Source organism: Aspergillus vadensis (genome assembly GCF_003184925.1).
Source record: "Aspergillus vadensis CBS 113365 unplaced genomic scaffold BO88scaffold_1, whole genome shotgun sequence".
Classification (NCBI taxonomy): domain Eukaryota; kingdom Fungi; phylum Ascomycota; class Eurotiomycetes; order Eurotiales; family Aspergillaceae; genus Aspergillus; species Aspergillus vadensis.
The window spans coordinates 757,761-772,146 of NW_020292039.1; the positions used below are offsets into that span (position 1 = coordinate 757,761).

The 14,386-nt window shown below is 47.7% G+C and overlaps 2 protein-coding genes across 2 annotated transcripts; one reads left to right on the top strand and one right to left on the bottom strand.

Annotated features, from left to right (window-relative positions):
• Positions 1-2,807: 2,807 nt before the first annotated feature.
• Positions 2,808-5,337, bottom strand: has1 (ATP-dependent RNA helicase HAS1). Its single transcript, XM_025709733.1, has 5 exons — positions 4,601-5,337; positions 4,290-4,535; positions 3,758-4,233; positions 3,445-3,705; positions 2,808-3,376 (listed from the first exon to the last, which is right to left on the bottom strand). Exons 1-5 carry the CDS (start codon positions 5,187-5,189, stop codon positions 3,128-3,130), a joined length of 1,821 nt encoding a protein of 606 aa, XP_025568085.1. The 5' UTR covers positions 5,190-5,337; the 3' UTR covers positions 2,808-3,127.
• A 209-nt stretch (positions 5,338-5,546) lies between these two features.
• BO88DRAFT_399979 (SIR2 family histone deacetylase) lies at positions 5,547-7,376 on the top strand. Its single transcript, XM_025705448.1, has one exon. The coding sequence runs from the start codon at positions 5,967-5,969 to the stop codon at positions 6,945-6,947; it is 981 nt and encodes a 326-aa protein (XP_025568086.1). The 5' UTR covers positions 5,547-5,966; the 3' UTR covers positions 6,948-7,376.
• Positions 7,377-14,386: the final 7,010 nt, after the last annotated feature.

Genomic DNA, 14,386 nt, shown 5'->3' on the forward strand with positions numbered 1-14,386 from the left:
AGGAGGAAACACCCGAGGCGGTAGTTGCCGGTGATTCGAATTAACACAACGAGGGAAAAGGTGGGGGGGAAGAGAGAAGAGAGTGAGAATGAGAGAAAATGAGAATTAAGGATGAGGATGAGGATGAGGCAAGTGAATGAATTGAGGCAGCACCCTCACTTGCGATAAGCCAACAATCGGTGTGGATAATCAATGGATGGTGGCCATGTACATTCACCGCAAGAGTTCACCCGTGCATTGATTGGGTTGAAGGTATGATTGCAAGTTGGTCGGGGCTGGGCTGGGTAATAATGATTCGGATGCAGGGAAAATGCCCAAGATTAAAGAAAGAACAAGAGAGAAAAATCTAATCGAAGGGCAGCAGCAGCAGGGAAGAGGGGGAAAACGCCCAAGTGGATGTGCTTGCTTGCTTGACTGATTGATTGATTGATCGATGGGGTGGGAACGGTGAGGGAGGGGAAAAATTAGAGAAGGCTGGTAAGGTCGGTCACTAAAGAACTAGTCAAGGGAGTATAAGGATGGATGGATGGATGCTGGAGTTGGCGGTTTAGTGTCCACCCCCAAGTTCAAAGTCAAAGTAACTAAAAGTCAGTGGCCGGCACTGATTTAGAAAACAGTCACTGAAACTTAAGTAAGGTACGGCCTTGGATGAGTTGGCCACGACCCAAAAAAGATGAGCTTCTTGTCTCTGCCAGCCTCGCGATTATCGCGTTTCCTGGGCTCTTATACTGCTGATGACCTTCGTTCTGAAGCGGGATTTCCCCCTTCACTTTGGGTGTCATTATCGGTTGGGTTCGATAGAAGTGGACTGCTTTGCTTCCTACGTGTGTGTATCCCTCCCCGGGATCCATCCTTCTCCTCCACCAGATGAGATCCACGCATGGTGACCGAGCAAAGCTGCGCTTCAACACACACACTCTCTCTCTTCCATCAGATCAGCCTCGAGGATACAAATACTATTGAGTAGTCGGCTTTGCCGGTTTCTCCCTGTCGCCGAGAAGTGATCTTCACGATGCTCGATGATGCTTCCTCAAGCTTAAGGCTGAATCCGACTCCTCATCCACTCGCATCTTTCTTTCCAGACACACCAGGGATGGAAGAAGCGTGAGGCTTGGAGAAATAATGATTTTTCTTGTTTCCTAAAATCCATACAAGTTCATGCGCGCACCTCCCACTGGACGAGAGCGGGTTATTGCCTTCGTAGTGCGACCCGAGATGTGATCTGTTTCCTGTCTGTCTGCCACTCCCGATCTTGGGTGGCCCTATTACCGTTGTACAGGTGTGAGAGAGAGCAGCGCTTTTTGCCTCCCGAGACTCATGGTGGTGAAACCTGGAGCGTGATGCTCAGGAATTGGCTGCCATATATACAGCTTGAAACACGAGTCCTGCCAGCACCCAATGTCCAGAGGGTCGTTTGGTTTCGGAATGACTCGTCACATTAGAAGCCACGATCTCCTGTCTTCCGGACTCCGTACCTGGCTGGGAATCGGATAATTCTGAAGACCACTGGCGGAGGAGGCTACCGGAACAGCATCAGCATCCCGAACGAACATGACTAGTGTAGGTACGTTCGTTGGGTTACTGGGATTAGGAAAGTCCGAATCGAGGAAAAAAGGTTCATCACCAGTAGATGGATGAATCGTGAGTGGGTGGAGCCCACGCCCCTCCCTGTGTGTGTGTGTTCCTTTTCCCCCGACCCGCACACGGAACCAGCAAGAGACAGTCTCTCATCTCCCCCATTGACTGACTGGCTCATGGGCCGCAAAGCAAGAAAGGAAAAGAGGCAGTCAAGGACCAGGACCAGGCGGTCTCCAGGACGACCAACTCCCAAGCAATCATTGGCGGTTAAGGCTGCCAGCTCATCAATCCCCTCCGTCCCCCTCCGTCAACTCTGACTACAGCCTTCGCGGCTGATTGGTAGCCTTTTTTCACCTTTTTTTTCTCCATTGCAACGATCATCCTGCTAGAGTAGGACAGGTGACTGTCAGGACCAAGTGTTGCTTACGGCCACTTGCAACGTTGGATGTGCTCGTACTTTTTTCTTTTTTCCAGTAGTGGATGGGATGGGAGGAAAGTTGGGTTCGACGGCGGATCCCGTCCCGTCCCTTTCCTTTCTTTCCCTTTTTTTGTCTTTCCCAGCCACCTTTTTGACCAGCCACCCTCGGATTTAAGTGTAGAGTTTGATGAGTTTGCTGGGATAGTCCATGCTCCCCCGGTCAGCGTGGTCTTGTTTGCCCTTTCAAGTTTGTGTCTGCCGGGATGTGAAATGAAAAACTCAATATCTGATGATGGGATTTGTCACTCGATTGGTCTTGATTGCATGGGGTTGTGGCGGGGCTGGGCTCATAATGTTTGATCATTAAAAGATGAGTTCTATCAACAGGCAGCCATACTAAGTAAACTGCAGAGGAAAAAAATAAAAATTACTTCAAGCCTATGAGAATTCTTGATTTATTTATTGCGGTGGGTTTTTGATATCTTTTTTTAATGTCGAAGGGACTTGCCAATTTTCTTCTTTTGGTAGAGCAGATTTGCCAGATATAGAACAGACCACTCTAAAGTACTATACCAAACATGTGAAAGATGCGTAGAGTTTCCACATTTGCAGCAACAACAGTAGATAAGATTCACCGATCATTACAAACTAGTCCCCTGTGTATCTATTCATAGCCCAGCCTACCAGATACTTTATTCCTTTCTGTACCAGGTCTGTACATGAATGACATGCATTGCAGCCATCCATACTAGCCCGTGAGACACTCCAAGCTGCCAAAAACATCGGCAATCCAGCCGAGGGAGCTACAATGACCTGTCCTCGACCATAATCTCGGTTTCACAGAAAGAGACTTAGAACGCTTCTTCAGTCACCTGTCTCGCTCTGTACTTCTGGGTTTATTCTAGGGAGTAATTTCCGACCGGAGGAAAACGAAAGGTAACGGGAATACTGAGTACACCTGACACAACAGATAAATGCTTCTGAATGATATGATCTATTCAAGAAAACGATTGGAAATAATAATATAGACAAGTCCAGATATCCACAGGGTAAACTCCGAAACTAAAATGCCAGGTCTCAAGAAAATCACACAAACCACTTGCTTTTCTCTTTGCTTATTAGTCAGTCAGTTCAGTCATCCTCGTGCTTGCGCTTGAACTTCAGCCCCTTCGGTTGGCTGCCGTAGTTTCGGCGTCCTTGCTGCTGCTGCTTCTTATCCCGACTCAGGCTGGAGCCCAGCTGGATGTCGATGCGCGGCGGCGTCGAGAATCCGAATCCCTTGGCAATCTTGACCAGGTCAAGCTTGTGCACGTCGAAGACGGACCGGAGCGAATGGGAGGCATACGCCTGGAGGTAGGCTCTGTAACCTTCCTTGGCGGACTAGGCGGGTGGAGTCAGTATGGGATCGATATCGTAGATAGGAGCCAAAAAAAATTCTGTGAACGCACCTTGTTCAGATAGTAGTTCTGACCAATCAACTTCTCGAGCTGAGATTGAACGTTGACAATCTTGTTGGCCGGGAAGTCGAATTCCACAACGGGAACACGAGCCTCCTTAAGGTGCTTCAGGAAACCAACCTCGGAAGGCTGCAAGAACATCAAACTGCGTCCCTTACCGTTGACACCACGAGCCGTACGACCGACACGGTGGACGTAATCCCTGGTGTCATCCGGGGGTTCGAACTGGATAATCCAGTCCACAGCCGGAATCTATGATTGTTAGATTGTGCTCTGGGTGATTTGTTAATGGGCAGGTACTCACATCCAAACCTCTGGCAGCAACGTCAGTGCAGATCAGGGTTCCCTGCTTGGCATTGCAGAACTCGAAGAATGTGTTGGTCCGCTTCTGCTGCTTCTGCTTGCCGTGGAGTTCAAGCACCGGCAGGTCGATGTAGTTGAGCAGCTCAGCATGGTACTTCACGCAGTTACAGCTGGAGAAGAAGACAATGATCTTCTTCTTGAGGTTGCGCTTGAGGAAGGAGAAGAGAAGCAGGAAGCGCTTGTCAGCCTCACAGATGACATAACCCTGTTCCAGACCCTCCACTGTGCTGTGCTCCTTGCGGTGGTCGACGTTGATGTACAAGGGGCCAGGGCGCAGCGATATGCGCGCCAAATCCTCGACTTTCGTGGTCTGGGTAGCAGAGAACAGCATGGTCTGTCTCTCTTCGGAGGGCAGGATCTTGACAATCTGACGCATTTCGTCCTCGAAACCGACTTCCAGAATACGGTCCGCCTCGTCTGCACAGACGTTAGAGTACATTCGTCTGTTGTGTTCGTAATCAGGCCACACTTACCGATAACGAGAGTCTTCAGGTTCTTGAACACAAAGCCGGGGGTATTCTGCAGATGATCAAGCAAGCGTCCAGGAGTGGCAATCAGCAAGTTGACACCCTTGGTGAGCTTCTCCGCCTCAGCTCGACGGTTGGCACCTCCAATAACGATACCATATGTTTGCGAGTGGTGCGCCATCAACTCTCTGGCCACACCGAATATTTGCAGCGCCAACTCTCTGGTGGGAGAAACGACAAGAACACCAGTACCTAGAAGTAGAAAATCAGCATTTGTTCAGTCGAGCGAACACCTAGTAGAGATGCCAGGAACCCACCATTACGAGGCTTGAATCGCAGAGCGCTCAACATCTCCACAGCAGGAATCAAAAAGGACAAAGTCTTTCCGGAACCGGTCTTCGCAGCACCGAGAACATCACGACCAGCAAGTAGCGGGGGAATAGTACGTTGCTGGATCTCGGTCATAGTCTCGAAGCCCATATCCTGAATACCCTTCATCGTCTTCTCAGAGAGGTTCAATTCCGTAAATTTCTTCGGCTCGCCATCCGTCTGAGGCAGACGCACAGCGTCCAGAGAAGGAAGGTCTGCACCATTCTCAGCCTCCTTGCCCTCCTCATCATCTTCATCTTCGGGTTCCGCCTGACGGACTTCTTCCTCGCTGTCATTCTCATCCTCGTTGCTGGAGTCGTCAACCTTGCGCTTCTTGGGCTTTTCTTCCTTCTCAGCCTCCTTAGCAGCCTTCTTCTTCGACTTCTTTTCCGTAGGTGTCTCCGTCACTTCGGTCGTCTCTCCATTGTCGACAGCGGGCTTCGGGGAAGCATCGTCGGCTTCGGTCGCACCGCGCGCACCGTGCTTTCTCTTGCGCTTCTTGTTGATAGATTTCGCGGTATCCACAGGGATCGGCATCTTGACTGAGTACCTTCCGTAGACAGGTTCCCTTTGCGAACAAAAAAATTCGACGTTGGGGTTGAGTCTGGAACGTGAAGCTGGTACGGCCCTTTTTTTTCTTTCCTCTTTTTTTTTGGTCCGATTCTGCCAAAGTCCGCGTCACGTGTTGATAAGGGGCGATAATTGGTTGTGGCAAGTCCGCGCGGTGGTGCCTGAGGCGGTAACAGACATAGATATGCTACCATACTCCGTATTATACGGTGACGGCTAAATACTGCATCCGGTATAGCGTGCCTGATCGGGGAAAGCGTCTATACAGTATAGATAGTCTCCTCGCCCGCCTGCCTCTCCTCTTGCTTTCCTATTATTCTTTGACGCCGTGTCAACTCAGACTAACCTAAGCTATTGTTTCCCATTGGGCCAGTCTCTCCGTGTCCTGCACTTCGCCACCCCCTTCCGCATAGTAGGGTCGACTATACTGAGCTTGACCAATGGGACGTCTCGGATTGGGACTCTTCATTGCGGATGCTTGTCCTTAGAAGATATTCATTCCGGGGCCACTGACTGTAGCGAGGGTATAAAACAAAGAGACCAATTTGAGAAGTACAGGTCAACCATCGGACTCATCCATAGGAATGCTTTAGGTCAACAACAATATACAGTTGTGCTTCTGATGCAAGTCATCGAGACAAGCCTGATCTGCCGACGTGTTTATGCTGACATCACATGACAAGACATGCTCATAGCAACGTCCTACCTCGACCAGATCCTCTTCGACAGCATCCATATCACAACATGACCAGTACTTCGTCTGAAATCGAGATAGCCGCCCAACACCTTGCCAAGGCGAAACGAATCGTCATCCTGACAGGCGCGGGCATCTCCACCGCCGCCGGAATCCCCGACTTCCGCTCCCCCACCAGTGGTCTCTACGAGAAACTGGCACCCCTCAAGCTGCCCTTTCCCGAGGCGATTTTCCATATCAGCTATTTCACCCATACTCCGGAGCCATTCTACGCCATCGCAAAGGCTCGCCATCCCCGCTGCCTCAAACCGACCAGATCCCACGCATTCCTCGGTCTGCTCGCGAAGAAAGGCCTGCTCCATTTCCTGTTTACCCAGAACACCGACGGTCTCGAAGAAGATGCCTTCGTCCCCGCAGACAAGATGCTTGCGGTGCATGGGAACTGGAAGACGCAGCGTTGTCACAAATGCAACACGCCGTACCCGGACGAGCTGATGAAGAAGGCCATCGCCAAGAGAGAAGTACCGTACTGTCTTGAGGCGAGGTGCAAGGGAGCGGTGAAGCCGGATGTGGTCTTCTTCGGCCAGTCGCTTCCCGCTGCATTTGATGAAAAAGAGAAATTGGTAGCCGAGGCGGATCTGGTGATTGTTATGGGCACAAGCTTGAAGGTTGCCCCGTGCTCGCGGCTACCGCGTTTGGCGAGGGAGGGAGTTCCACGGATCCTCATCAACATGGAGAGTGCGGGGGACTTTGGTACACGACCAGAGGATGTTCAAATCCTTGGATCGTGTGATGATGGGTTGGAAAAGTTAGCCGATCTGCTAGGCTGGTCGGATGAACTGGACAGTCTCTGGGCTGCGGCTGCGGCTGCGAAAGAAGAGCCGACCGATGACGAGGAAGAGATCAGCCTAGACGAGTGTATTAATCGATTGGTCCAGGAGAACCAAGGAAAACAGGTGTCCGACGGACATAAGCGCATGCTAGAAACACACTTGCAGTCAAAATTTGCCCATTTGCTTCGGTCGAGTTAGACCAGAACGAATGCAGCAAGATACGCTTATTGACAAGCCAGGGAACATAAATCAATACGTATCTCATCTCTTGTCTCCAATTGCGTTCAAATTGGGAAGCCTCTCCAACATCATCTGAAGCCATACGGTGATATAGGCAATAGGGGGGCAGCACCACGGTCGTTCGTCGATATACATGGTGGAAAAGTGATCAAACGTCCAAGGAGTCGAGCCCTGCAGCATCGGCCATGACCAGAGAAGCGGAACACCTGCCTTACCCATAACGCAGTCACCTCCAGCTCTACCCTTTCAGCTTCCTGCCATCCTTTTTCGTCCTAGAAGTTGAATCAAAGGTGCCGATGCGCGTCAGATTACCTGTCATCTTGTAGCGTAGATCTGATATCTCTGCCTGCAGACTCTCCCGTTCCTTCCACTCTTCCTAGAACCGGTAGCTTGCTGTGAGGTTTTCTATACTCGTCAGAGTGTCGGAATTCTCGGGCTCAAGTACTCGTTATGAGAACTTTAGCATCTGTATCTGTAGCTCTTCTGCTTCTTCCATCGTCCTTGGTGTCGGGATGCTCTGGCTCCAGCACTTGTTTCCTTATCATCAAGGCTTGCAACAACAGCGCTTCTGCCTCATTGTACCTCCTGTCGCTATATATCTCCTTAATAGCTCGGGTGGTCAGCTAACACAGCACACAAACATTCCCACGGTCATGAATTATCTTATTCTTGTCGTCAAACATATAGAAAACCCTACCACAGGTCTATCAGTCTCTACGTAGTTCGAATCTACAACAGAGAGATCGTAGCCGGTAATTATAAACGGAGCAGTCTATCGTACCCTCCTCCATCCGGCCCGCCATTAGCCTGACTTTTTATACTAGGTCGCTGGTAGTTTTATACATCCAGAACCCCCTAGCAGGGCCGCGACAGACCTCTATCATATAAAAGCCATATTACATGCTATCATAACCTTTATGTCTTGTGTAGCCGTAGGGATGGCGCACGCGATTCATACTCTTAAACATTAAGTTACCTACCGCGCCATACAAAATATCAACAGAGATGCCTTTCACTCTACCGATTTATAAGGAGACGCTGGATCATTCTTATTTTCTAGCGGGTGCGAAATTTCTACAAGCGATTCACTTTTGCCAATAGCCGCGTCGGCGCTATCTCTGTCACTACACACTCTCTCTCCCAGAGTTCCATCTAGCGATAATAACCTCTAACTTTGGGAGATCTATTAGCGACCTAATGACCCCCTACCCCCAACCTCTTTAGTCTAGAACTTCTTGTCGCTATGGTCTGTTGGTATTACAACAAAATTGGGTTCAGTCTGCCTAAAATGTTTAAGGCACCAACACGTAGCGCGGAAAGATCACGCTTTTGTTTCTCAAAACCACGCACAGTCATGGTCTTTCCGCCGTCACCGACAATTACTCCGTATACTACTGGTTGCTCTTCGTACATACGAAGCATATTGTGCAACTTCAAGAGAATATGAAGCGACTTCAAGACTTCAATCAGATAATTGTCGTGCTAATTACTTGTCCATCGGGTGATACTTCCCCATACTATGTGCCATGCTATCCCCGAAGAACAATATCCTCTCAACGTCTTTACTATTTGCCAATGAGACATTCTTTTTGCACGCGCCATTATATATCTTACTACTTAGTAGTAAGAAACTCAGAATTCAAAAGCAACATCGGCAACTTATATCTACACCTACAGGTATACACACTTAAGAATCTCCTATTCCCTATTTAGGACAGAACCAATTGAAATCTCGATGGACTATCTCGGACGAATACCGGCGAATCCGGCACTCAGACTTTAACGTTCTCTCTACCGTTATGTCGGACTCAATGTGTTCAATTAAGACCATGATAATACCATTGAATGATTTACAATAGTTATTTCTCATATATTTTGGGTGGATCTTGACCTCTTAGACAATATAGGGAAATTTCGCCCGAATTTCCGAGACCCGAACTCCGGATAGCTCGGCCTTGGAGCTTCATGTCACTGTTTCATGCGCGATTCATAATTATGGGTTGTAAGAGACTGGAGGCACAGTTCAATACTATACAGCCTCCAGCATCTATTCAAATTCATACTACCTGACTAGAGGAGTATAGGTTTTTCTAAGCCGAGGCAGCATACCCTGTGTTTCTAGAACAACAAAGTAAATACAGGCCTACCACCTCACATAGAAAGTACTACTACTACGAACATAGCACCCTACACTAAAAGTTTCCCATCCTGCTACAGTGCTTACGGTCATCCTCGAACGAACTCAGCTATCAGACACGGGCTGCGTAGCCCCAAACCCAACACAGTCTGCCGGGATTGGATTCCATGAAGCGCTAGTCATGGCTGTGAGGCTCGTTACCCCTTTTCTGTTCCTTCTCTCACACACACAGGCGTTGAATGTGACTTACTTCCGGTCAACCACGCTCGTCAAAACCAACATCTGAGATATCCAAATCTACCCCTGAGAGTGGCTTAGCTCGGCTCCCTGCCAGGGATGCACCTTTGTAAGCAAGCGAACGTAGAACATCAAACTAGTCTACTTTGTAGTTCACTCTGTTTAATGTTTGGAGAAGACTGGTCCGACGTTTCAGATGTATCTATACTTAGATAGACTCGACTCTAGTCAACAGACTTCTGGAAACAAAGCTTCGCTTCTAGTTAATGCGGTAGGAAGCCATATTCACTGTGTAGGACCAGACATTATACTATGTAGTTACAGTAAACTAGCCTCCTCCGACTCCGCGGAGATCAGCCCAACACTACTTACTGTGCACATTGCACAGAATGTCGAAGTTAGTATCCACCAAGGAATGAAGGCACGGTGTGTACTTAAGAAACGGATAACAGCACTCCGTCTCAAACCGCACGGGCAAGACGGAGTAGCCTACAACTACCACTGTGTGTCTTTTGCGTATGTGCTTCTTAGCATAAGCGGGCCTGCTGGGGACGGCTAGTACGTAAGTTGATGTAGACTCTATATAAAGACACGTCATCAGTGTCTTGTCTGATGGAAGGTATGGACATAACTGTCCAGTGTAGAGGATTGCTAGATCAATGGTTGTAATATTGCTATATTATGTAGGAAGGCAGGTTAAGGTATTGAAATGCTACTTTACTCAGATTCCAAGAAAAAAAGTTATGAAAATGCCGTGTATACTTTAACTAGAAACTGCCGTATACAAGGCATTACTGAGATTGACTAAAAGATTTTGGCGGTAGAGGTCTGGGCCAGTGGGTTTGTAGGGCTAGAGGGGCTTATGTTGGAAATCTGTGAGGGGAAAGCTTGGCTGGTATGAGAAACTTCTAGTAGTAGGGTGATGGGATAAATGATTAAGGAGCGATAGTATCATTCATTTTATGATGCTGCTCGAGAATTTGATGGTGATGGAGGAATGCTACTAGTAGTGCTAGATCTTGAGTGACTGAAATATATATTTGTTGGTATTTGGCTAGGATCATGGTGGGATTTCGAGAAACCAGAGCAATAGAAACTGTTATATTTCAGTTCAGGTAGAAATGTCATATTAAATCGAGAATATATATAACAACCATCACGAGTCCCAATTGTAGGATCCTAGAAAGACATGCGATCACAATACTACTAGTAGCAATACTATTAGAACGACGGAAATGTACGGAATAGGTAGTAAATGCAAAGTATAATTAGGTAGTTATAGATAAGTCACTTGTACCTCATGATTTAGCATTCGTCCACTTGGCGAACTACGTCCTGAGTCCGATGAACAGTAGTCACACCATTTATATGACACAGTTTAACAAGCATAAACATGACAATTACCTAATTATGAACCACCATTCACAACAATCTTAAAACCTCGAGAAACACCGCTTAAACTCGAGAAAAACGAAATCCTGAAACAATCACCAGGTATACACCACGGTTAACACTCATGGCCCAGGCCCTAGCAAAGAACCAGGAAACCAGGAAGAGTGGCGTAGCCGAGAGACACGCAATCCGTGGTTCTGCACTCGTAAGTAACTTAGGGCCAGGAGCACCAAAAATAGGACGAGCCTTTCCGCCAGACCCAAGGTTGAGGCGTCAGCGGGTTAGGACCCTGTGGATGGATGATCCGATACTACGGTGTTGCTTTGCTTCCCTTTGATCGCTCTAAAGGAAGAAAGGAAAGAGCATGGAGAATTGCATTGTTGTGGATAATTTTTCTCCGCCCACTGGGTATGATGGAGGAAGGGGGAGAAAATGCACGGGGTTGGGGGAGGAGAGTAGAGGAGCAGTTGATCAATGGGGTCCGGACGTCATGATGCGCAAGTCACGGACGGGCAAAGTCTGATGATCTGCCTTTTTTCGCTTGGGGGGGTGGTTGATCAGGGATGCGGGATGCGGTGGCATCTTAGCAATCTTGACTACGATGTCCGTGTGTCTGGGAAGGTCGTCCGAGACATATGGTAGCAGGTATATATCCTGTGTAATAAGGGAAGGATGAGACCTGGAAAAGCATGAAGTATTATGTTTCTTCCTGCAAGAAAAGAGAATTGGTTTGTAGTTGATTAAATCGGAAAGAGGTGGTAGATTGGTTAGTGGTTTCTGGAAGATTGGGCAAGGAGGCGGCTGTGCAGACAGACCAGGTTTCCCCCTCGCCAAACTATCTAATAGTAGATTAAAAAGAAGCAGCCTATAGTTAAGCCCTCGACGGCAGGCTTGCTGTTAGTGGCATTCCGGGAACGCCCTCTGGGGCGCCCTACCGCACGCACTAACACTTATGTCAATCAAACAAGAGACATACGAGTACGATCCGCTGTCCTATTCCGTTGATCTTCCAGATCAACAGTTATTAACACGGTTCCAAGGTAAAACCACGCATGAGCCATGACCCAACTCTCTGCCGTTTCTCTGTCCCATTGAGGCAGGTTATCTGCAATCTGACATGCGACAGGATCGAAATTTCCACGCGCCTGACGGAGAGTACTACAGGGGAATTACTCAGCAAGCTCAGGTTAACGTAACTCCCGGCCGCGCCGGCCACCCGCCCGCACCGGCCACCCACCTACTACACACCCACCTACTACACACCCACCTACTACACACCCAACGCGTTCGAACCTACATACAAACACCCTCCCCCCTCCCCTCTACTTGAAGCTATTCAACCACCAACCATGCCACCAATACAGTCTAAAGCATCAAAAGATGCAGCGGAGCAGGAGGACAGGATTCTGCTTGCCATTGAGGCCCTAAAGAAGCATCAAATTAACAGTATTCACGGTGCTGCATGCTTCTTTGCTGTCCCATGCTCTACTCTACAAGATCGATTACGCGGCATTCTATTTATTCAAGAGACTCCTAATAGCGCTCAGAAATTAACTTCTAATGAAGAAGAATGCCTCATACAATGGATCTTATTATTAGATTAATATGAAGCACCTCCCCGACCCTCTCAAGTACAAGACATGGCTAATATTCTACTCTCTAAAAGAGGTAGTTCCAAACCCCAAAGTATTGGTTGAAATTGAGTCTCTTGCTTTGTTAAACGACATGATCAACTAAAGCGGAGGTTTACAAGGCGCTATAATCATCAACGGGCTAAGTGCAAGAATTCTAAGATAATCAAAAAATAGTTTAATCTTGTCTGAATAACGATTCTCCAACACGGGATCCAACCAGATGATATCTATAATTTTGATGAAACAGGATTCGTAATGGGTGTTGTTGGAACTCCGCAGGTTATTACCAGGCGTGAGATCAAAAGCAAGCCATTACTCGTACAACCAGGAAATCGGGAATGGATAACCTTAATTAAGTGTATTCAAGCCTCTGGATCAGCTCTACCCCCAATCCTGATCTTCAAAGGCAAGGTGCACCTGCAAGCATGGTTCCAAAACACCAATCTACCCGCAGATTGGAGGATCGAAGTCAGTGATAACAATTAGACTACTGATCTTATTGGTTTACAATGGCTTGAAAAACACTTTATTCCGTTGATTGCACATTCTGCTAGTCGATCTTGATTGCTTGTTTTGGACGGCCATGGAAGTCATCTAACTCCTGAATTTAATAATCTTTGCACACAGAATAATATTATACCTATCTGCATGCCTCCGCATTCATCTCACCTGCTTCAACCTCTTAATGTCAGCTGTTTTGGTCCCCTTAAACGCGCGTACGGCTGTCTAGTTGAGAACAAGATGCGTCTCGGATTTAATCATATTGATAAGCTGGACTTCCTTGAATGCTATCCCCAGGCACGATCTGATGCTCTAAGCGAGTGCAATATAATCAGTAATTTTAGAGCTATCGGTCTTGTTCTCCTAGATCCTGATCAAGTGCTTGAAGGGCTGGGAATTCAACTACAAATACTAACTACTTCAACCAGTCAGATAACTGGTTCGGTATTCCAGACCCCCCATAATATACAGCAACTTCGAAAGCATGAATCCGCGCTTACAGAAATCCTTAACAGACATACTGGAGGTCTATCTTCACCTACAAAAGCACTCATAAATCAAGTTATCAAAGGCTGCGAGTTAGCAATGGGTAGTACAGTGATTCTAGCAAAGGAGAACCGGGATCTACGCGCTGCACATGAAAAGCAACTCCAAAAAAAGAAGTAATCAAAGCAGCAGATAGTCTTTAAAGAAGGCATCTTGATCCAGGAAGCAAGAGTTAAATTACAACAGCTAGAGAAGATCCAGGCAGAGAAGACAGTATCTCAACCACCTGCTCGGGCACCTCCCCGCTGCAGTGAGTGCCATATAATTGACCACAGAAGAAATCAGTGTTCAAACCTCCGTAATAAGTAATAATATGTAGGCTTTGCTAATAATAATGTTGTTTGAATAGCTTCATTCTTGCTTGCGTTGGGTGTGTAGTAGGTGGGTGTGTAGTAGGTGGGTGTGTAGTAGGTGGGTGTGTAGTAGGTGGGTGGCCGGTGCGGGCGGGTGGCCGGCGCGGCCGGGAGTTACGTTACCGTGTTACACACGGGGTTCAGGCACAGGGTCCAGGTCCACGGTTGAAACACAAATAGATCGGTCGGAAGATAACCTATGCTGCGAGATTTGACAGTTCCAGTTGATCGATAAACGACCTGACATCTCATATGTATGGGGTTTGTAGAGGCCGATGCTGTCTTTCTAGATGATGGCAGTTGAAGAGATTTCTTCTTGCTTCTTCTTTTTCCTACGTTGCATTGTCCTCTTATGCTTGCGCTGGATGGGGTACGCACCTCGACGTTTCAGTTGCAGTAGTGCGTATCATTGGGTCGTCGCAACAACTCGTGGGAAGGCCAAGTTATTAATAGCATCGATGTAAAGTATTCCGATCCAGGCGGTGAGCGGGGGAACAAGAAAAAAAAAAAGGAAATGAAGCAGGAGGGGCAAAAGAAAGCACAACACAAAGTCTGTTCTTCGACAACAGCTACAAAGTATTTTGTTAGGTGCGTGGG

What these genes read in the sequence shown, in the direction of transcription:
- has1 (XM_025709733.1), bottom strand. Translation starts at nt 5,189, where the DNA reads ATGCCGATCCCTGTGGATACCGCGAAATCTATCAACAAGAAGCGCAAG. An exon ending in CCTGAAGACTCTCGTTATCG is followed by an intron (nt 4,234 to 4,289) that starts GTAAGTGTGGCC and finishes ACGTCTGTGCAG; the next exon opens with ACGAGGCGGACCGTATTCTG. An exon ending in AGAACTACTATCTGAACAAG is followed by an intron (nt 3,377 to 3,444) that starts GTGCGTTCACAG and finishes CCACCCGCCTAG; the next exon opens with TCCGCCAAGGAAGGTTACAG.
- BO88DRAFT_399979 (XM_025705448.1), top strand. Translation starts at nt 5,967, where the DNA reads ATGACCAGTACTTCGTCTGAAATCGAGATAGCCGCCCAACACCTTGCC.